General features: G+C 40.1%; 1 protein-coding gene and 1 long non-coding RNA gene across 3 annotated transcripts; both read left to right on the top strand.

The window, feature by feature from the left end:
* Positions 1 to 889: 889 nt before the first annotated feature.
* LOC147820829 (uncharacterized) lies at positions 890 to 2,654 on the top strand. The gene is made up of 2 exons (XR_015448150.1): positions 890 to 980; positions 2,454 to 2,654. It is a non-coding gene; the product is annotated as an uncharacterized LOC147820829 (long non-coding RNA).
* Positions 2,655 to 16,196: 13,542 nt separating this feature from the next.
* Positions 16,197 to 19,274, top strand: Lce6a (late cornified envelope 6A). 2 transcript variants are annotated; one of them, XR_015448143.1, is made up of 3 exons: positions 16,197 to 16,314; positions 16,893 to 17,297; positions 17,635 to 19,274. XR_015448143.1 is itself a non-coding variant. In XM_087203433.1 (2 exons), the coding sequence occupies exon 2, from the start codon at positions 16,914 to 16,916 to the stop codon at positions 17,154 to 17,156; it is 243 nt and encodes an 80-aa protein (XP_087059559.1). In that variant the 5' UTR covers positions 16,197 to 16,314; positions 16,893 to 16,913; the 3' UTR covers positions 17,157 to 17,606. The 2 variants fall into 2 exon arrangements, 1 of the variants encoding a protein (XP_087059559.1); XM_087203433.1 differs by lacking the exon at positions 17,635 to 19,274 and having other exon boundaries at positions 16,893 to 17,606.
* Positions 19,275 to 23,350: the final 4,076 nt, after the last annotated feature.

Genomic DNA, 23,350 nt, shown 5'->3' with positions numbered 1-23,350 from the left:
ATTCTACAATTGAAATTACTTGGTCAAAATAGAGGTACACTCCACATTTTAATTATTTTACTCACCAATAAATGTTATCTGAATGAATGGATAGACAACCAAATTTCCGTTCAGAAAACTATTCTATCCACAATGCCTTTTTCTCCTCATATCCTTTCTTGGTTTGTAAAAGTTTTAAATCCTTCCTATTTAAAATGAATCCTTTACTTTACAGTAGAAAATAAAAATAGGTCCTTGTTTTTATAGATTTTATACATTATGTATTAGTTATATATAAATCTAACATTTGTATTGCTTATTTATCTCATTTGTCCATTATTTCGTGACATTTTCTTATTAAGTTGTACAAAATATGTGTATATCAACTGTTTCAATATTATTCCTGTGATATGTGATATAATTTTTATTCAGCCATTTCTTTTCAAGTTTGTTATGTGTTTCTATATGAATAGTTGCCCCCTGTATAATTTTTATTTGGAGATGAATAAATTTAATTTCATTTTGTTTTTATATTGTGGTTCTGGCAGCTACTAGACATAAGAAATAGTCAAGTATGCTTTCTGTACTACTTTGAGACCAGTACTATTTCATAACACAGGCTAGCAAAAGAGCTATCGGATTAACACTGCAGGAGAAGGATGAGAAGCACTGGGGTCCAAGCTCCAAAACGAGACTGACAGGTGGGCACCATCGAGGAGAATAACTTGGCAGGTGAATGAGAACTCATGCAGCACCCCTTTTCATGTTCCAAACTGGGAAGTGGTCCCTTGAGTCCCATGCAAGGAGGTGGGTGAGGAGCATCCAGGTGTGGCCTGTTGCAACACCACGTGGATGCCAGTAGCAGGTCCTCCCCTGTTCAGGATCTGTCTCACACACTTGGAGGCAGAGCCCAAGGCCCAGATAAAAGGGCTCAGGGCCAGAGCATTTCCATCCGCTCACATCCTGAGGTGTCCACAGACCTTGTCCTGCCTCTGACCTTGGTAAGTGTCCACTGGGAACAAGAACAAGGGCTTCCTCGGAGCAGGAGGAGGCTTAGCAGGGCATTCAGAGCAGGGAGGAGCTGGGAAGGCAGAGGGATACAGGTCTAGAAGCGCTGATGGAGGAGGATGAGCTGTGAAGCAGGAAAGATGGAAGCACTGTGAAGGATCTGTGTGTGCTCCATACTCACAGCTAAGTTTCTTCTGTATCCTTTTGACTCTCTCAAATTGAAGATAAATTAAAACAGTTCTTCCATTCAGAGAAACTGACATTGGAAAATCAATTCTACTCTGTTCTCAAAGCCTGTTCTGGGATCGCTGTGGTTCTTAAAGAGTGGAGACCAGGGGAGTTTGATAACGGAGACCTGACACCTTTTCCTCATCAAGTGTCATTTAGTTGGTCAGGAGTGGGTCTGAGCACCAGAGCTGCACAGTGAATGCCAAGATGAAATTCATGGTGCCAAGGAGGTCAATGGAGAAGGCTGTGGGATCAGAGGATGGAGGAGCAGAAAACCTAGGGTCACATTTTTCTTGCCACAACTAGCATGGAGCCTAATTTCTCCACTTATGAAATGATTTGAAGTAACCAGTTCATAGGGTTGAAATTCTGACTGCAATATAATATATAATCAGATACGTATATAATTGTCATATATCTTATATGTGTGTGCTAACATGTGTCTGCTAAATAGAGCTATTTGGGAAGTTTCTCCAAAAGAGAACCTTTATTTATTTCTTATCAAGGAGAATTGCAACTCTAAACTGGCTCCCAGATTGGACATTTTTAAAATTTCTGGTCCCTGTAAAAATGTAGATTAAGCTAGACTTTGTGAATGCCAGTTTTCTTTCTCCACTTAAAGAACATCGAATTATGGCAAATACAGTTGTTCTTATTTCTCTCTTTAGAAGATAACTCTTTATTTCTACTCTGATGAATAGTATGGAAGCATTAAGAGGTAATTTCTCTACAATGTGCCTTGAATAATCTTGGTAAATGTAAGGAAATAAATACTAATAAAAAGATAATAAAGGAGAGCTCTGTATCCTGGGCCTGACGTGGATTTGACTCTCCCTCAGCTCCAGAACCCCTGATCGGCTGCCCAGATGTCCTGCCAGCCGAACCAGCAGCAGTGCCAGCCTCCTCCCAAGTGCCTCCCAAAGGGTCCCCCTGAGTGCCCCCCAGTCTCGTCCTGCTGCAGTGTCAGCTCTGGGGGCTGCTGTGGCTCCAGCTCCTCAGGCTGCTGCAGCTCTGGGGGTGGTGGCTGCTGCCTGAGTCACCACAGGCGCCGCAGGTCCCACTGCCACAGACTCCAGAGCTCTGGCTGCTGCAGCCAGCCCTCAGGGGGCTCCAGCTGCTGTGGAGGGGGCAGCAGCCAGCAGTCTGGAGGCTGCTGCTGAAGTGGACCCTGAGCCCAGATAAGCAGACTTCAATGAAGCACGTGGTCAAATATTTCCTCCTTGTCTTCTTCCTCCTAGGCCTGAGCTGTGGCCTAATGGATGCTTTTGTCCTGGGATCCAGAGGCCGGAATGTTCTTCCGAAGAACTTGTCTACTGACTTCTGACACTGTCTCTTTTCTCTACTGGGTATCTCTAAACCTACAGGCTCCAGCCCATTTCCCAGCTCAGTTCCTAGCAGTTTTCAACCTCAAGTGTAATAATAAAGACAACTGATGATCACCTTCTTGCTGTAAACTGTTCCTTGTGTTCTTGTGTCTCCAGTATTCCTTCTAGTGCTGTATCCTGTGCTGCTGCCTGGAGCCCTTGGAAATCAAACACGTACCAGTCACATGGTTAAGGGAGGGAGCAGATGAGAGAAAAATGGCTTTGCCTCATCTAACGTCAGATGTCATGTGAAATCCTATGCAGCTCCTCTCTCTCTTGGTGTCGTTCATGAACTCAGTGGCCTGGACTTGGGTCTCTCTTCAAAGAGCAATGTGGTCTCTGGGTCACAGCAGGGAGACAGATGTCTCCTCTCCATCCCTTTCGTGGTCTGTTTTCCCTCCCGCTGATGATATTGCCTAACCTTCAAATTTCTAGTCCTTTCAGTAAAAACACTTTTAGAAAACTAGTCATGAAATTTCTGCAAGTAGATCATGAACCTTAGCTAATTCTAACTAGGAATATGAATATAACATAAAACAAACATGATAAAAAATTAAAAATCCATACGAAGAAATTAAGGGCTCTAGCCCTGAGTCTCCTCTTTTCTCTGCTGAGTTTCAAGAACAAATTTCAGTCAAATATTTCATCTTTATATTCTATAAAAAAGTTCTGATTTTTCATTCAAACTTTTTTCAATGATATATGTTACATGAGATTTAGTCATTGTTAATTTTACTTTGTATTTATTATTTGTCATTAATTGTATTGTGACGCTAAATGACCACGATGTTGTTATTTATTTGTTTTCTTTAATCCATGAAGACACAGAGGTGTCTGGGAGACCAGAACTTAGCAAGATAGCGCCAGGACACACTGGTGCCTGCTTCACACCTGCTCTGGTTAGTGTGGCCTCTAGATGACCCGCATCTTTGCTCAGTCCCTAACATTCAAAATCCCATGAGGGAATTTTAGTCCAAAGTGCAGAGAGTCAGGTGCCTGCTCCTGGATTATTCTAGGAGGCTGGAAGGGGAATACATTCCCTTTGACAGCAGAAAAAGGTACATATATTGGAAATCCCCCCAACTAATTCAACTAACACACAAACAAGTATGAAGTTAATTGCTACCCAAATTAACACATGACCACTGCAGTATCTACACTGGAATTTCTAGACAAAAGAATCTTATATTCTCCAAGAGGGTCCCAAAAGACCCTAGGGTGTGTTTCCCCTCAGACAGAGTGTTTCCTAAAGGCACACGCCATACGAATATTCAGACGAAGGTTCCATGAACCTTCTGTGTTTTCCCACAAGGACATAGTTTTCTTAGACAGTTCCTTCTTAGAGTTTTATTATTTTAGCTTCTCAGATTCTTGATCCATTTTGAATTTTTTTAAATGTTGTGAGGTATGGAATTGACTTCATTCTTTTGCTTGCAGGTTTCTAGATGTCCTTGCATCATTTGTTGAAATACTATTATTTTCCTTAGTGAAATAGTCAAAATTTTTGACACCCTTGTCAAAAATGAATGGACCATAAGTCTGTTGTTTTATTTATTTTTTCTAACGTGATTTTATTTTTTATAATTAATTAAGTTTATTGGTATGATTTAGATATACATACTGATCATATTCACCATATGGAATTTGTACCTGTACATGATATATCTTGATGCTTATTATTTCCTCTTCTCCTTTCCTTCCTTCCACCCCTTTCCCCTTTCTTATTTACAGGAGCTTTGTTTCCATTTTATCGTTCTTTTCTCCTTTATTTTTCTTTTCCCTTCCTTTCTTTCCCTCTCCTCCTTTCCTTGTGCCCATTCCTATTTGAGTATTTTCTTCCTATTTCACAATATCTATTACACATTTTCTTCCTTATTTACACTTTCAGTTTCTCATACCACAGAGACAATGTGATATTTATACATGTGTGTCAAATTTATTTCACTAAAGAGTATGGTCTCTAGGTGCATCCATTTAACTATAAATGTCTCAAATCTGTCCTTCTTTATAGCTGAGTAGTGCTCCATTGTATAAAAAAAAACACATCTTCTTTATCCATTCATAAGTTGATGAGAATTTGTGTTGCTTCCAAGAGTTAGCTATTATATTATTATTTGTTGGGAATTTCCTCAGAATGGCAGTTCCTGCTCTCTGTGCAGACAGTAGACTCAGGGCAGCCCCATGGGCTGGATAATTGTTTTATAAAGTCCTATGCTTATGTTTTGCTTGATCTACAAGTCTCTTATTTCAGATTGATTTTGGCATCAGGATGCATGTCCCCCCCTTTCTTCCAATTACCCATGTTTTTAGTTGATGTTCTCTGAGCAGCTCCAATGTGGCGCCTCCTCTATTCAGCCATGTTTGAATCCCTGTGGTTTTATTTATTGACTCAATTTTCTTCCATCCATCTTTATGTATAAAGACAGTTTTCACTGACAACTTTGTTTTATTGGGTTATTCTTGCTGTTTTGTTTCCACTATTTTAAAAATGACATTCTAATGCCTCTACCTTCTTTGTTTTCAATGACAAGTCACCTATAACTATTTTGGGAGTGTTCTTGTAAGTAATGTCATTTTAATTTTGCTGTTTTTGAGAATTTCTTTCCATACTTTTTCTCTGTGCATTTACCATGGTGTGTCTGGATGTGAATCTCTTCATGTTTTATCTTAGTTTGAGTTTGTTGATCTTTTTAAATGGGTAGAATAATGGTTTCATCATATTTGAGGCATTTTCTGTCATTTTTTTCTGCTTCTTCCTCTACCCTGTTACTGATAATTATAAAACACATGTTACTGTGCTTACTAGTGCTTACTAGCAGCTCAAACTTTTCTGAAGTTTTAGTCACTTTTCTTTACTGTTTTTTCCTCTGTGCTCTTTACATTGCATTAACTCTACTCATCTATTTTACTTGCTGATTCTTGTCTTCCATTAAAATACACTGTGGAGCCCTCTAGTTTAAACTCTAAAATTTCCACGTAATTCTTTTTAAAAAATAATTTTTACCTGCTCGTTGACATTTTATTTGAAAAGATATTATCATACCTTCTCTTATTTCTTAAGCATGGCTTTCTCTAATTCTTTATATATAACTATACTGGCTGTTTGGGGGGTTTTTTTGGTACCGGGGATCGAACTCGAGTCCTTGTGCTTGCGCAGCAGGCACCAAAACCACTGAGCTAAATCCCCAGTCTATCCTGGCTGTTTTAAAGTCTTTGCCGTTAAGTCCAACCTTATCGAGGATAGTTCCTTTTTCGTGCTACTTTTTCTGTGTAACAGCCACACTTTCTGGTTTGTTTGCTGACAAAACTGTTTTTCTGTTGAAAAATGGTCATTATTGATACTACGATATCGCTTCTATGTATTGATCCTCCACGACCCTTTTTGTTTGGTTATTTGTCTAGTGATTTAGATGAATAACGTTTTAATTATTTTTCTGCAAATCTCAAAAGATTCCATTCCTGATCCGGCGCTCTGCTCCACGCCACCAGCCAGTGCAAGTAGGTGAGCCAAGCAGCGTGAAGCTACCCTGCTCTGTCCTGGGCCCCACCCACACCATGGTGAGGTCCCAGGTGTGGCTTGGAGCCCCGCCCCTATCCGGCACCGCTCAGGCGCCTGCAAGGCCCAGTCCCACTCCCCCCTCCCCCTGGCCTTCCGGCTCTTCTGCTACCTGGTCCCACACTACAGAGGCACAGGGGATTATAAAGGCTCTTGTCCTGAGGGCCACAAGATAGAGCAGAAGTTAGTAACAGAAAGAGGGCTTCTCAGGCTCCTCGATGAAAACTGAAGCTCAGAGGAAAAGTAAAGAGAATCTCTACAATAAAGGCACACCAGACCACCGTACTTGGTAAGTTGGAAGGATCATCACCTCGGACCATTACCTCCCATCAAAACCTGCACTATTTTCAGGGGAAGGGTGACTGGAACCTGCAGTAGAAATTCGCAGAGTTCAACCCTGCAGGAGGACAGGGAGCTCAACTTGGGACTAGCAGCCAGAAATCTGCCTGAATCTTACAGGTCTGCTGCTGGCTTACTGAGACTCATTGACTCGTACAGGCACGTGGATGCCTACGTTGCCTACTGTGACAGCAGAGACATACCCTGAAGGAGGTCCATCATTTTTATTTTTTGCTATTAGCAAAAAAAAAAAAAATTTTTTTTCTCTTATTTTTAATTCTTAACTTTTACTTTTTTCTACTCCTTTTGAATTTTTAGTTGTTTTTCTTTTCTTTTTTATCTTTTCTTTATCTCTCTCTCTCTCACCCATTCTCTCACTGTCCCACATTGCTCTTCATCTCCCCATTTGTTCCTTTCTGCACTGAATTCAGATTTCTCCTCTATTTTTCTTTTCTTCTCTTTTTCCTTCTCTTGATTATCATTAGGTTTAAAGGAAAGTAAATACGGTATATAGCCTCCCTGTTGCTGTTAGGTGATTCTGTTCACATCTTTGTTCTTTCATTCTGCCTTTTTCTCTTGCCTTTAACAACTTCTTAGAGTTTGTGTGATCTTCCTGTGTCTTCTGGCCTCACCGCTAATCTTTCTTGATCTTTCTACCTGTCCCTCCCTCCCCAACTCCTTCTAACTCCCCACCCAGAAGGGGAAAGATATTATACTGAAGAGTTTATTCACTATAAACATATGTTGGGTTGGTCCTCGGTTTTAATTTAATTCACATAGTTAAATGTGACAGATTAATAATTACCACAAATTATCATTTTCTAAGCTGTGCTTGATGCTATGGTATTGATGATTGTATCATTTGGGCTAACATGCTGTGATCGATCTAATCAGTTTTCCTTCCTGGTATAAGGAAAATAAAATAGCCTCAGAGTCATTAGAGTCTCAAAACCCAAACACAAGCTATATCTGGAAGACACCTCTGAAAAGCACTCATTCCACAAGGGTTTTAAACAAAAGCAACAAAGATACCTACATTAAGCAATTTTGAAATATCAACTCAGGAATTAAACCAAGGACAGTACCAAAAACAAAAATGAGAAGACATTTAAGCAAGGCACAAATGCAGGCTTCCATGCCACAAAAGGGAAATTCTAGGGGAAATGAGGTGGAAAAGTCTGATAATCAACCACCTGGACACCCTGAACTGATAGCACAGGAAGTAACAAAGCAGATGCATGAGGCTCTAGAAAAACTCAAAGCAGAAATAATCTCCCAGATAAATACAGAGATGGTGAGCAGAGTGAAAGACATGGTTAGAGGCTCTAGAGCAGAAACAGATAAGAAAATAGATGAGATCAGAAACATGCTGGAAGCCATGAATGCCCAGCACAAGAAAGAAATGGAAATGATGATCACCCAACATAAGAAAGAAATGGAATCCATGAAATAGATTCAAACAGATATTTAGGAGATTAAAAACTCCATTGAAAGCATGCAGAGCAGACTAAGAGGATCTGAAGAGAGAATATCAGATATAGAAGACCAAATTGAAGCTAAGGACCATGAAAAAAGAGATTTCTTAAAGATAGTAAGGGACCATGACAAATCAATCCAACAGTTGCTAGATGATGCAAAGAAGAATAACATAAGACTGATAGGAGTTCACCAAAAAACAGGAGAAAGTACATTTGACATAAAAAAAAACTGTTCACAGAGGTAATAATAGAAAACTTCCTGGACAGAGGTAGAGAATTGGACATACAGATAAGTGAGGCATATAGAACTCCAACTAGCCATGACCAAAAAAAAAATCTACACCTAGACATATAATAGTCAAGATCCCAGAAACCCAACAGAAGAACAAAATCCTACAGGCAGTTAGAGAGAAGAAACAAATCACCTACAAAGGAAAGCTCATCAGAATCACAGCAGATTTCTCAACACAAACCCTCAAATCAAGGAGAGCCTGGAGTGAAGTATTTCAAGCCCTAAAAGAAAATAACTTCCAACCTAGACTGTTGTATCCAGCAAAATTATCTTTCAAAAATCAATGGGGAAATTAGATACTTTCACCACAAAGAACACCTGAGAAATTTCATGAACACCAAACCCTCACTCCAAACAGTTTTAAGCAATATCCTAGAAAAAGACAATGAATGTCACAGCTCCATAAGGCCCAACAGAGAGAAGACACCACGCAAGGTAAGACACTAAAGGGAAAGGGGGGAAAATAAGAAATAAAGAGCCAACAACAGTAAAACATAATGACAAAGATGAGTCAATATCTCTCAATTGTAACTATCAATGTTAATGGCTTCAATTCACCAATCAAAAGAAATAGACTGACAGAATGGATTAAGAAGCAAAACCCAGCAATATGCTATATACAAGAAACACATCTAACTCAAAACAAAATCCATAGACTGAAAATAAAAGGATGGATAACAGTTCTCCACACGACAGGAACCCAGAAAAAAGCAAGCATAGCAATCTTATTTGCAGACAAAGTAGATTTCAAACCAAAACTAATTAATAGAGACAAAGATGGTCACTACATACTTGTGAAGGGAACAATCCAAGAGGAAGAGATGACAATCCTAAATATATATGCACCAAATACGAATGCCCCCAACTATACAAAACAAATATTAATGGACATGAAAAACCAAATAAGCTCTAATACAATTGTAGTGGGGGACCTCAACACCCCTCTATCACAAATAGACAGATCACCTAGAAAACAAACAATGAAATTCTAGAACTGAACCAAGCTATTGAACAAATGGACTTAATAGATGTTTACAGACTTTTCCACCCCACAAAATCAAAATACACATTCTTTTCAGCTGCACACAAGTCACTCTCCAAAATAGATCACATGCTAGCTCATAGGACATATCTAAATAAATGTAAAAGAACTGAAGTTACCCCCATATATTATCAGACCATAGTGCAATAAAATTGGAGATCAATGATATAAGAAACCACAAAACACCCACAAACACATGCAAATTGAATAACACCCTCCTGAACAACCAATGGGTGACAGAGGAAATTAAAGAAGAAATTAGATAGTTTCTACAAGTAAATGATAATGCCAGTACAACATACAGGAATCTGTGGGACACAATAAAAGCAGTTCTATGTGGAAAAATTCATAGCAGTGAATGCCCATATTAGGAAAACAGAGAGAACTCAGTTAAATAATGCAGAACCTCAAGATCCTAGAAACAGAAGGGAATAACAAACCCAAAGCTCGTACAAGAAAGGAAATTATAAAGATCAGAGCAGAAATCAATGCAATGGAGACTAAGAGAATGATACAAAAAAATCAATGAATCAAAGAGTTGGTCTTTTGAAAGAATAAATAAAATCAATAAACCTTTAGTCAACCTCATCAAAAAAAGGAAAGAAAAGGCTCAAATCCATGCAATTAAGAACGAAAAAGGTGAAGCCACAACAGATCCAGCAGAAATCCAGAGGATCATCAATGCCTACTTTGAGAACATGTACTCTAATAAAATGGAAAACACAGAAGAAATGGACAGATTCCTAGATACATACGAATTGCCAAAGTTAAATGAAGAAGATATAGAAATTCTAAACACCCGAATAACAATGAGCAAAATTGAAGATGTAATAAAAACTTTACCAACAAAGAAAAGCCCAGGTCCTGATGGCTTCACTGCAGAATTTTTTTTTTTTTTTTTTTTTGGTACTGAGGATTGAACTCGGGTCCTTGTGCTTGTGCAGCAGGTGGTGAAACCACTGAGCTAAATCCCCAGCCCTTTCACTGCAGAATTATACAAGACATTTAAAGAAGAACTATCACCATTACTCTTTAAACTCATCAAAGAAATTGAAAGGGAAGTAAGGTTTCCAAATTCATTCCTGGAAGCAAGTGTTACTTTGAGTCCAAAACCAGGGAAAGACCCAACCCAAAAAGAGAACTACAGACCAATCTCCCTAATGAACAATAGATGCAAAAATCCTCAACAAGATATTGGCAAACAGAATACAGAGTGTCATCAAGAAGATCATACACCCTGACCAAGGCAGATTTATCCCAGGGATGCAAGGATGGTTCAACATCCATAAATCAATAAATGCAATACACAATATTAACAGAGTGAAGGACAAAAAACATATGATCATCTCAATAGATGCAGAAAAGGCATTTGACAAAATCCAACACCCATTCATGATAAAAACACTACAGAAAATTGGAATAGAAGGTCTTTATCTCAACCTGATTAAGGCTATCTATGAAAAACCAACAGCCAACATCATACTAAATGGTCAAAAACTGAAAACTTTCATGCTAAAATCAGTTACAAGACAAGGATGCCCACTATCACCACTCCTGTTCAATATTGTTCTGGAAACATTAGCCATAGCAATTAGAAAAGAGAAAGAAATGAAAGGAATAAAGATAGGAAAGGAAGAAGTTAAACTGTCATTATTTGCTGATGATATGATACTTTACATAGAAGAACCAAAAAACTCAATCAAAAGTCTTCTAGATCTAATTGAGAGATTCAGTAGAGTACCTGGATATAAGGTCAACACTCAAAAAACAATAGCCTTCTTATACACAAATAGCAGACCCATTGAGAGAGAAATTTGGGAAATAATTCCTTTTACAATAGCCTCTAAAAAACTGAAATATCTAGGAATCAATCTAACAAAGGAAGCAAAAGAACTCTACACTGAAAACTACAGCACTCTGAAGAAGGAGATCGAAGAGGATATAAGAAAATGCAAAGATATCCCTTGTTCCTGGGTAGAAGGAACCAATATATTGAAAATGGCCATACTTCCAAAACTACTATTAGATTTAATGCAATGCCAATTGAAATTCCAACAATATACTTCACAGAACTAGAGAAAACAATCCAAAACTTCATTTGGAAGCAGAAGAAACTCAGAATAGCAAAAACAATTCTAGGCAACAGAGACATGGCTGGGAGTATCACAATCCCCAACTTGAAATTATACTACAAATCTACTGTGATAAAAACAGCATGGTACTGGCAAAGAAACAGACCTGAAGTTTAGTGGAATAGATTAGAAGATGCAGAAACAATGCCAGACATACTCAGCCACCTCATCTTTGACAAAGGAGCCAACACTCTCATTGGAGGAAAGATAGCCTCTTTAATAAATGGTGTTGGAAAAGCTAGATTTCAACCTGCCAAAGATTAAAACTAGACCCATACCTATCACTGTGCACTAAACTAAGATCAAAGTGGATTAAAAATCTAAATATTAGGACAGAAACACTAAACTTGCTGGAAGATAAGTTAGGTAGAACTCTTGATGACACTGGCATAGGAAAAGACTTTATGAACAAATCTTCAGTAGCACAGGAGCTAGCACAAAGAATCAACAACTGGGATCTCATCATATTAAAAAGCTTCTGCACTGCAAGAGAAACCACCAACAGAGCTAAGAGACAACCTACAATGTGGGAAGAAATTTTTAACAGCTGTACCTCAGACAAAGGTCTGCTATCGAGAATATATAAAGAATTGAAAAATATCAGAGCCCCCAAATTCAAAGACCCAATTCCAAAATGGGCATCCAAAATGAACAGACATTTCTCAGACAAAGAAGTTAAAACAGCAAATAAATATATGAAAAAATGTTCAACATCACTGGTCATTTGAGAGATGCAGATGAAAACAACACTGAGATTCCACCTCACCCCAAAAAGAATGACTGCTATCAAGAAATCGACCAATAACAAATGCTGGCAGGGGTGTGGAGAGAATGAACCCTTCTCCATTGTTGGTGGGGGTGCAGACTGGTGCAACCACTGTGGAAATCAGTATGGAGATACCTCAAAGAACTAGGACTACAGATCCCATTTGACCCAACTATTCCCCTGCTGGGTATCTTCCCCAAAAAATTAAAAGAATCATACCACAGCGATATATGTGCACCTATGTTTATAGCAGCACAGTTTGTAATAGCTAAAGCTTGGAAGCAGCCCAAGTGCCCGTCAACTGGAAACTGGATAATGAAGTTGTGGTTTTTTCAGAAAATTCAGTACTACTCAGCCATAAAGAACGAGAAACTAGAGTCATTTATAGCTAAATGGATGCATATTGAGGCCATCCTCTTAAGTGAAATAAATAGGACACACATGAGCAAATATCGAATAGTTTCTCTAGTGTGAGAAACTGAAAGTGTAAATAAGGATGAAAATGACTAAAATTGATAATTTGAAATAGGAAAAGGTCCAAAGGTGTAGGGGTGGTGAGAGGAGATGGGGAAACGGAAGAATGGAAAGGAAAAATTATGAGAAAGAAAAAAAAATGGAAACAAAGTCTATGTAAATAGGGAAGGGTGGAGGGGGTGAAGGGTGCACAGGTCATGGGGAAAAAAGTAAGAACCAAGATACATCATGTTCAGGTACAAGCACCCAATGATAAATGTAAATGTATTGTTTACCTAAAATGTACCAATAAATATATAAATTTTTTTTTAAAGATTCCATTCCTCTTTCTTTAGGAGGTAGAAAATTTTTGATACAATCTAAGTAAAAATCTAGAACTAAGAAAATATAGTTGAGATGTTCAAAAGTATGAAAATGGATACTCTGAAACTCATTGTAAATGTCTGGCTTTTGTCATGTGTCAGGTGTGTATTTTTCTGAACTAATTAACTACTCGGGATATAACACGTGGAAGGCATTCGGCCTTTATGATTTAAATCATAAAGTTTTTATTGCAAATGTTGGTGATGGAGATTATTTTAAAAACCTAACAACTAGAACATATGATGAAAGATTATGTACACTGAAAGGGAACATATTCAGGAAAATTTTCTTGGCCAGGTATTTTCAAAAAACCCACTGCAGAGGATGTGGGATTTGAATTAAACTTTGGAAGATAGATTACTAGAAGGTAAAGAAAAGAGAAGTACTCAGAAAAAGAACAAGGTAAAAAAATTTAAGAAGGAAAGAAGGAAGGAGGAAAAAGAGACAGAAAAGAAAGAGAGAGAAAGAAAAATGGAGGGGAAGAGAGACAGATGGAGATATGCAAGGGCAAAAGGCACTTCATCAGACAATGAATCCACCACACAACAGAGGAGGACACGTAAAGAAAAAAGTGTACAGAGCTATACTTAGAGGGATAGGACTGGTCTCAAGTACACGGGCCCTTGAAAGCAGGCCTTGTCTTTATCCTGAAGACATAACATTTTTCTGGAAGATTATTTAACAATCATGACAATTGTTCATTGAAAAATGAAGTGAGAGAAAAGAGATTTAAACTATACTTGGGGAGCTACTTTAGAAATATTTAAATTATTATTATTATACTAGAGAGAAAGGGGCTAAAGAGAAGTCCAGGCAAGTAAAAGCAGAGCAAATTCACTTGAGGCTGGGCACCTGAGGACATTTAATGCTCAGAGAAATAGAATTACTAGTAGTGACAAGGGATGAGAAGAATTATTTTCAGGGGTGGAGTCATCTTCAGACCAGGTTGAGACCCTAACATCGGTGAGAGCCACGTTTCTCCAGACACCATCATACTCCTGTGCTACATTTGAGATGTCTGGTTCCACTCCTTACCTGCAGTCAGAGTTCCCTTGCCTCTCTGTGTATCTTTCAGTTAGTGTCTTTTGCTGTTTATTATTGCATCTGTTTTCTATTTAGGGGAGAGCTTTGAAACACCAGATGGGGCTCCTATTCTGTCTTGTATCTAGCGCCTAGTAAGTATTTAATAAATATCAAATGATAGAATCATACTCTGAAATACAACCTGGATCAGAAAAAAAAGAGAGCAAACAGTAATTGTAGGAAAGCATGGAATTTCTGGGGTCCTGCTTTCGGATCTATTTGGAAGATGGTGAATCTCAGGTGCCTCAAATGTGCTCACCCAATGTAGGCAAACCTAGATGCTGAATACGCTCCTTTCCAAGTGCAAATTCTTTTGAAGCCAATCCTCAACAGCATCTCACATGAGATAAAATTCATTGTACTAAAAATGATGCAACTAGAGATGTCTGTGGGCAATTTATTACCAGCAGTGGCATGGAGAGGTGTGAAGGAGGAGAGATGTTTGGTTTACTCTGCGAGAAGTCCCAGGGAAGAACCCCCAGAAAGAATCTTCATCCTTTAGGTAGGAACCAGAAGGGTAGGGCTTGTTGGTTAAGCTCAGGAAAATGCTTTCCTCATGAGTGAGGCCTCTGGAACAAGGATTTATGTGCTGCAAGCCTTGAATGGGGGAAAAGGAACAACTGGTACATGAAGATCAGAGTCACATTGCCATTCTGCTCATGTTTTGTGCACATGAAGCACTTCTGAGGAGTAACCAGTTATTTCTGATGGCTGAGAGGCAAAGATGAGGAAGACAGAGGAACATAGAGGAAGTTTCGAGTCCAATCTCTGAGACTCCATAAATTTTGTTCTCTCTCTCTCTCTCTCTCTCTCTCTCTCTCTCTCTCTCTCTTCTAATGGAATGTGATAGGCTTCATGCCATTCTCCCACCTTCTGCTTCACTCCCTGGAGCTTTCATCCCAAGTTCATCTCAAAGCCTTCCTAGAAGAAGGAGGCAAGCCCTAGTAATCTTGGCTTGCTGAATTTGAGGCTCCAAAGGCAGCTCCTCTTCTGACCTTATCCTGGTTTCCACTCTAGTTAAGTCTTTATCCCATCACCCCACACCCCAACGTGGTTTACCTCTGTCCTATCTCTGACTTGAAGGCCTTTGAGGAGTGTTCCTACAACCAGAATGTCCCTTGTGATGGCTCAAGTTTTTTCACTCAGTCATGCGTTTTTTAAATATGGTGTGCAGTGCATGTGAGCCATTGGGAATACAGAAGCAGGCAAGGCAGTCCCTGCCAGCAGGGGGTAGGGACTCCTTGCTTAGCTGTGCAGGCCAGCAGTGACTCTGAGATGGATGTACCTACAGGTGCAGAATTGTACCCACTGCTAACATGGGGTAATATTAACTCCCATGAAAGATGAAGGAAATTGTTTCCCTCTGCGAAAAGCTTTTCCACAGCATCCCCGGATAATTATCACAACCCCGGTTTGGCATTTAAGCAACAGAAGAGTTTGTAAACATTTCACTCTCCATCTTGCTCTCAGACTGCTATGCAAAGTGAAGTCCACTCACACATTCCTCCATGCTAGTTATAATACAAGTTCACAGATGCCTTCAGTAAAAAGAAGTAAAGATCTGATCCACAAAACAAACATGAACGGGGCTATATTTTTCTATTTTTTGGTTCTGAAATACAAAGTCTGTTGGAATGGCATGTAGACGATTTCCTTCAAAAAACATTAAATGAACATTTTTTTCTATGTCAGGTCCAACACCAAGCTCTAGGAATGCAGAAGTGATAAAGATGAAGTCCCTGTCATCAAGGCATAATACAGGAGATAAGATATGTATCTAGGTCACCTTGACCCAGAGAAACTATAGAGGCTATGGGAAAGATCCGTAGAATTCAGCAGATGTAGGAGTCTGGTGTGGCTAAGGAACCCAGCAAGTCCCACAGGGTTCAGGGTATTAAGTCACGATGAGATGGAGTAAACAAGAAAAGTCTTTTCCAAACGCTTCTACCCAGGCATTCTGAAGGCATCAGCCTCTGATCACTCACCTACATGGTAATTTCTTTGAACCACATCCCAGTTGTTTGCACCTGAGGAATCCAGCCCTGGGAATTGCAAAACATCCGGATAGATCATCCACTCCATGGCTGCCCTCCAATAACAGATAGCCTGGAGGCTTCACCTGGAGGGTGTATAAAAAAGCTTCTTCCTTCTTGGCCCCACAAGGCTTCCAGACTCTTTCTGGATAGCTTGTTCATTTGTCGTCTTCTAAGGTAAGACTACTCTGGGGTGGAAAGATGCTTGGATGTCCCTTAGGTGCTGTAAAGGCAGTCTGGACTCTCCTATTGTGTCCTCCCAAGGAGTAGATAGGCCAGGTAAGAGAGGTTTGGGGGAGGGATAAAGGAGGGATGAAGAAGTGCCTGTAAAGGACCCCAAATGATCTACTATGAGGGCAAGCCATAGAGAAAAGCCAGAGCAGCATAGGAGACATCCAGGCTTGGGGATCTCAGAGCGGATCAAGACTGAGTGAAGAAGAGTAGAGACTTGGGTCTTCCTCATGCTTGATCACAGCAGACATTGGCCTTGGCAAAGTTGACTATCATATCAGCTCAACAAGGTTGTGGTTTGTTTTAGGTTTTTAAGTGAAAGACTAAGTATTTGTGTAAGAATTCCTGCCAGGATTTGCCTCCTAAATGTTTAGCTGTGTGAAATTCATTTCCCTTCCCTGGGATGGACATTAGCAGGTTGTTACTGCTAGGCTCCCTGTGGGCAGTTCCAGCTCCTGAACAAGAGAGTCAAACACCCAAGCACTCTGAGTTCATCTTGTAACCACACGTTCTTTCTCTTCTAGATTCAACACATTCACTGCGCAATGTCGCAGCAGAAGCAGCAATCTCAGGAGGCTCCAGGTGCTCTCAAGTGCTCTCCTCCTCACCACCCCAAGCTCTACCTGGCTCCCTGCTCTGTTCCTTGTGGGGCTTCCCATTCAGGAGGCTGCTATTCCTGCTCCCCAAAGCCCCAGGCTCAGAGCCCAGCCTGCCCCAGGAGGGCTCGCTGGAAGCCCAGCTGTCTCAGTGGTGGCACAGTGCACTGCTGCAAAGAGAAGGAGTGCTAAGGTGACCTGTTGCAGAGGAGTGGGGCACAGGGACGACTGCTCTCGCCTCACCCCGACCTCATGTGCTAATTCTAACTGGAAGCCCAGGCCCTCCACCTCCCACTGGGCTCAGAAACCCTTCCTCCCCCCAGCACTGGAGAGGTGAGAACTGGACTGGGCTGCTCTTCTGCTGCTCTCCCATCCCCCCCCTCCAGCTCACCTGGGCCACAGCAAAGCCCTGTGGCTGGTATTCTTTCCTGCAGCCTCTGAATCCTTGAGCCCTTGAGACCCAAGGTGGATGCTCTTCCTCCTTTTTTCCCTCCAAAGACAGCCCATGTAATCAATGCCTTTTAAACAGATAGGGGTTTAGGGATCAGAATCCTAGTTCTAAGCAGGCTCACAACCATCAGTATTTATCATACAGAATTCTGGCCCTGAAGGCTTCAATGGAATAAACTCAGGTTGTACACCTACTATGTGCTGCCCTCTGCATTCACAGATGTAAGCAGATGGAAAAGTCTCATATCCAGTGGAAGAAGCAGTGCACCCTGAAGATTGAAACATATGGATCAATAAATATAACTTTAAGCAGATTAACATGGTTAATCCCCAATGTGTGTCCAAAAGAAATTCAAGCAATAATAATAATAATAATAATAATAATAATAATAATAATAAACAAAAAAAGTCAAGGGCAGCAGTGAGAAACTCTTTCTGGTGCAGTGAGTCAGAGAAGTTTCTGGACCTTGGAGGGAGAGATTACAAACAGGAAGAGCTGGGCACTTGGGGGTGAGGATTGCAGGCTTCCTGGGATAGGAGGCATTCAAACAGGTACAGCAAAGATGGGCAGACATTGGTAGTGGGTGGGGAGGAAGGAGAAAATACCTTCCAGGTACATATGGCAAGTGCTGCCCTGTCAGTGGCTTGAATTTCAGTTTGGATGGAGGCCAGGAGTGAGATGACAGGTGTGGAGCAGATCTAACCCCAATTCCTTATGTTAATTCAAACCAGCTAACTTTACTGTGTTCAAGGTATGCAACAGCAGCTGCTAAAGGACTGTACCTCTAGGGAAAGTCTTGGCTTAACCCCAGAGTCCAGTGGCCTCATCTCAGGGGAGCTTGATATAAATTATAGGGGTCTGGAGGGGGCCTGAGCTTCAACTATGTTGTATATCAGTGTAAATTCTATGTAAAGTTTTTTTTGCTGACATACATCTTTGGGAGAAGGGACACTGAAAATGTGTGTGTGTGTGTGTGTGCGTGCACGTGTGTGTGTATGTACCACATATCCAACCCAATTAATTTTATTAATCAGCCATGCAAAAGAATTTCAGCCTATTATTTTCCAATATATAGGAGGCCCATTTTCAAAGCTTAGCAACTCTCTTGATGCTGGTACCTGATTTTACCTTCATTATGACATAGACCTATATATAGATATGTATCATAATTACCTATGCTTATGATTGATAACTAATTTTATGTGTAAATTTTCTCATTAAACCAATGATGCACACTTGTATGAGGATTTGTTAGTGCAGGGGCTGGGGCCTTAGTGGGGTGGTAAAACACTTGCTGCTTGGCTAGCGTGTGTGAAGCCTTGGGTTTGACCCACAGCAATGCAAAAATGAAGGATTTGATGAGACAGGTAAGCATAAGGAAGGTCATTAAAACCAACCTATGCTCTTACCACCAAAGCATAACCACCACCAGTAATTCCTTAGGTATATGTGTGAACTTTTTAAAAAGACACAAAATGAGATCATTTCATAATATCCTGTAATCTGTTTCTAACTGTAAAGTGGAAGAATAAAACTTTACAAATAATCACTGATACTCTTGTACGCTGATAAATGTTGACCAACACCGTTATACATGGTATTAACACACCATGGCTTTGGTAACCAGTTTCCAAAAATGGGCATTTATGTTATTTCCAGTTATTTGCTGTCAAAATAACAGCAAAATAAACATTCTCACTGGGGATTACTCTTCATTTTTTTAGGATACATTTCTAGAGTTGGAATTCTAGAACTGTCAAAAACTAGAAACGGATTTTGGGAGTCTCCAGAAAGGTTACATTTTAGAAGCAATTAAAATGACTCCATTTAAGAAAATGGTTTATAAGGAAGAAATGCCTTTCCTTAGAGAGAAACACTGAGTACTATGTGAAAGAACTGCTCAGCTACAATGGAAAAAGCACACTTTGTGAAAAGAAACGCTTCCCGAGAGACTTGTCTAACATCTATCTATTTTACTTCAGTAAAAGCTATATTATTGAAAAGTTAAGCTGCCTTCTCTTTTTAAAGGAAAAAAAGGCTTTTTGTAGTATGTAAAGCAGTATCTTATGGGTATTGATAAATCATTTGGTTGATAGGCAGGTTTGTTTTTGTTGTTTTGTTTTTCCTTTTTGTTTCTCAGTACTAGGGACTAGATCCAAAGCCTTCACACTGAGCTACATTCCCAATCCTTTTTTTATTTTAAATTTTGAGACAGGGTCTTGCTGAGTCACTAAGTTGCTCAGTTTGGGCTCAAATTTTCCATCCTCCTCCTTTAGTCACTCATAGTGCTAGGGTTACAGGCATGTGCCACCACATGGCACCTGGATAGCTGATAGATTTTTAAATATTGATTTTCGATGGTCTCTATGCTTGTGTGAAAGACTTCTAGAAAGAATCCCCAAGATGCTGTATTCTTTCTCCAATTGAGATCTTAGATGTTACATTTGTTAGCATTAATTTTTGGGGGATCCCATTTAGGATACCACATTATTACATTCAATGGCCGTGTCTCCTTAGGGCTCCTCTTGAGGGACACTTTCTCCAACTTTTTTTATCTAGGATGATCTTGATAATTTTTAGAAATGCTGCCTGGGTATTTTGCATGATATAGGGACCCTCAGTTGGGACCCTGTAGCACTTTCCTCATGCTTGCAGTTGGATTATGGACTTTTGGGAGGGAGTGCCAAGCTTGCCGCCTCCTATTGCAGTTATATGCTATTATATGATATGATATTACAGCATGCTGATCTTGATCAGATGGCGGAGAGAGTGTTTGACAGGCTTCTCCTCTGTAAACTCATTCCTTTTATTTCCCTTTCCATACACATCCCTAGGAACAAGTTACTATATGCAGCCCTTTTGAGGGTATTCCACCTGCATGAGGGCTTAATATCTACATAAGCTTTTATGCTTCTTCTTTATGGTAGATTTGTGTGTCTTCTCCACTCTATAAACCTATTCAATTCATTTGTCAAAACAAACTTATTGGTATTGGGTATCTATCTATGTTACGCTTTGGGGTGTAATCCAATACTGTGGTATTTATATTGTGGTTCATACAGTTTTAGCTTAGGAAGGTCTTCACTTCGGTTAATGTGTCCCTTTGCCTTAATGCCATGGGTTCCCTTTTGAGCAGTTCCTAGCTTTCTGGCACCACTAGATGCCTTAGTCTCATGTTGTATGTTCTCTACCTTAAATCTAAATTTAGCCATTTCTCTAGTGAGCTCTGGTTTCTTTTACTGGAAAATTGTACTATAATTCAAGATCTCAGTGTTGATTGTGTTCATTACATATGTGAGAACTCTTCCCCCAATACATGGCTCCAGTCAGCCTTGAGTCCTTCCTGATCTGTCTCAGTGTTCACTGTCACAGCAACAGCCTCAGCCATGCATGGCTCCTGAGGATCTTTTCATACAGGCTGGCGGAGGTCCTGTGGGGAGAAACTAACAGGCTCTCTGGGTTTTCATGGACATCCATAAACCTCTGGAGAAATAAAAGGATAGGTCCTCGTCATTGAGAAACACTGAGTGAGTCAAATGATAATAACAATAATAATAATAATAATAGTAATAACAGCAGTAACAGCCGCCATCTGTATTTATAGAAAGTGGAGTGCATACCAAATAGTCTTCTAAGCACTGTCCGGCTGTCACTCATTTAATTAACACAGCAGCTCTATGAAGCACATATAATCATTATCACCATTTTATAGATCGGCAACTAAGGCAGAAAAGTCAAATGACAAGCCCAAAATTATAAAACTAACAAATAATGGAGCCTGGATTTGAAGTTAGGCAAACTGACTGCAGATAGTATAGACACTTAGGTGCTATGCTGTATCCCCGAATGCACGGAACTGGTAAAGAGTTACCCTATGTCACCCTGGCTCTTCTGTCAGCCTTCAAGCATAAACACTGGGCTGACAATCAGTTGGCCTTAGGTTTAGTTCTGATTCTGCCCTTACTTTAACTATAAACTGAGTAAGATGACTTTTGGGAAGCTTCAACTCTCATTTGTGAAATGAAAACACAAACCGGCCAAATGAAATATTTTATTTGCTAACTTACACATTCAACAAACTTTCCTAAGTACCATCTATATGTAAAGAGCTGCATTTCTGAGATGGTGTTATCATTCTTTCATATCTGATCAAATTCATTTACTGGTGAAATTTTTCCAAGAAAGTTAAAGATCTTGTAAGATAATGAGTTCTTCAACTAAAAGCTCATCTTTAAGCAGAGAAGATATAAGGACTTAGACTTGCTAAGGCTAAGTGATTTGGTGACCTGCCTGCCTTTCCTACATCCTTCAACTTTCTATGAAAATTCTGGAGACGTTCAGAGGAGGATAGTAGGAGGCTGTGGAATGTTCCTAGAATGTTCTCCAGGTTGGCTACATTTCCCTGGTCCAATGAGCACACTCCAGGACTATGGCTCTCAAGTTAGGAAGAACTGAGTCGGGGTGGTGGCATGCCTGTAATCTCAGAACTCTGGGAGGCTGAGGTTAGAGGGACATGAGTTTGAGCTCAGCTTTAGCAATTCCGTGGGACCTTGTCTCAGAAAGGCAGTTGGAAGGCTGGGGATGTAGCTCAGAGCAATGGTTCTGAGTTCAATTCCTAGTACTGAAAAAAAAAAAGGACAACTCATTCAGGAAATATTTTTTAAATGCAAAGGCTGAAAACCCACTCCTTGGAGATTATGATTCAGTGGGTCTTCATGAACAGAGAACTTCATTTAAAAAGAATTTCCTGCATGGCTCATAAACACAGCCAGGTGTGGAATTCCTGCTCCATAGCAGCACCAGGAGCAGGAATGAAAGGTCAACCTCCTTGCCTCATGTGATTCCTTGGTGAGTTGGTCCTATTGCTCGGGAATGAAGACACTAAGATATGCGCTTGCTCTTGAACTCTCCAATATTCCATTTATCTATATAGATTGTATCCAACTTATGCTGTTTAGAGGAGAAAATAAAGGAGCAGAATATAGTGCAAATGTAGGGGGACATGAAGAGTTTCTCCTGTGTGTCTACCATGTCTAACAACAGGAATGTTTGAGAATGTCAGGCTCAAAGTGATAGAACAGGAGGTCTTAACGTCACAGATGAGGCTACAGTTTCCCAAACTCTGCAACATGCCTAAGGCTTCCTAATGCCTCCCCATCCTCTTCCAGTGTAGAGTATTAGCTCTACTGGGTCAAGGTAACACTTCTTTTCCTGGAAACAGGCTTTTAGATGAGGGGTGGTGGGAAGAGGAATTCATCTTCATCTTTCTCTGAAGTCATGTTAATTGCAGGATGAAAATACAGTGAAGCTAGGTCATCTCCTTCTGGCATGATGGAGAGAACAATGGTGAAGTTATTAAATATGGGGTTGTGATGAGACAGGGATATTATTAGTGCTGCAGTCTCTAAGAATGGAAAGGTCAGGGAACCCGGGATGTGCTCTGCTTGACTGGGTGGGAGGAATCCAACCTTAAAACCCCAGAAAGGGATCAGATGACATAGGAGTCAGAAAGCTCTGTTATTAGAGCCTGCGGAGTCTCTGTGGGGAAGTTTTAGAAATATCTTTCTAGGATATTTTCCTGGAGGAAAAAAAATAAGCAAGATTGTTGTGGCAGGGTGAGAAGTACGCACCGCACCACTCCTCTTCTGGAACACACAGTTGCCGGGATCATAAACTCTCAGCTTCAGTAATGAATTAAAGAGGCAGAGTTTAAAGTAAAGGAAGATGGTTTACTTGGAAAAGGATGGAAAATAAAAAGAAGATAGACAGCAAGTCTGGGGGAGTAGGGAGCATGATCTTTCCCATCCCCCATGTGGGCCCCTGGGAGTTGTTGCCTCTGATGGGCTCTCTGGCTGTCTTTGATCCTAACCTGGATACCTCTGTCATTCTTTCCAGCCACTTGATTTCTTCCTGTCCCTTTGTGATGGATAAGTGT

This window comes from Heterocephalus glaber, unplaced genomic scaffold (genome assembly GCF_053883595.1).
Source record: "Heterocephalus glaber isolate CG9 unplaced genomic scaffold, H.glaber_assembly_v1.0 deba00001795, whole genome shotgun sequence".
NCBI classification, from domain to species: domain Eukaryota; kingdom Metazoa; phylum Chordata; class Mammalia; order Rodentia; family Bathyergidae; genus Heterocephalus; species Heterocephalus glaber.
Note: the sequence above shows the minus strand (reverse complement) of the source record. Positions and strands in the feature narration are given on the sequence as shown.

What these genes read in the sequence shown, in the direction of transcription:
- Lce6a (XM_087203433.1), top strand. Translation starts at nt 16,914, where the DNA reads ATGTCGCAGCAGAAGCAGCAATCTCAGGAGGCTCCAGGTGCTCTCAAG.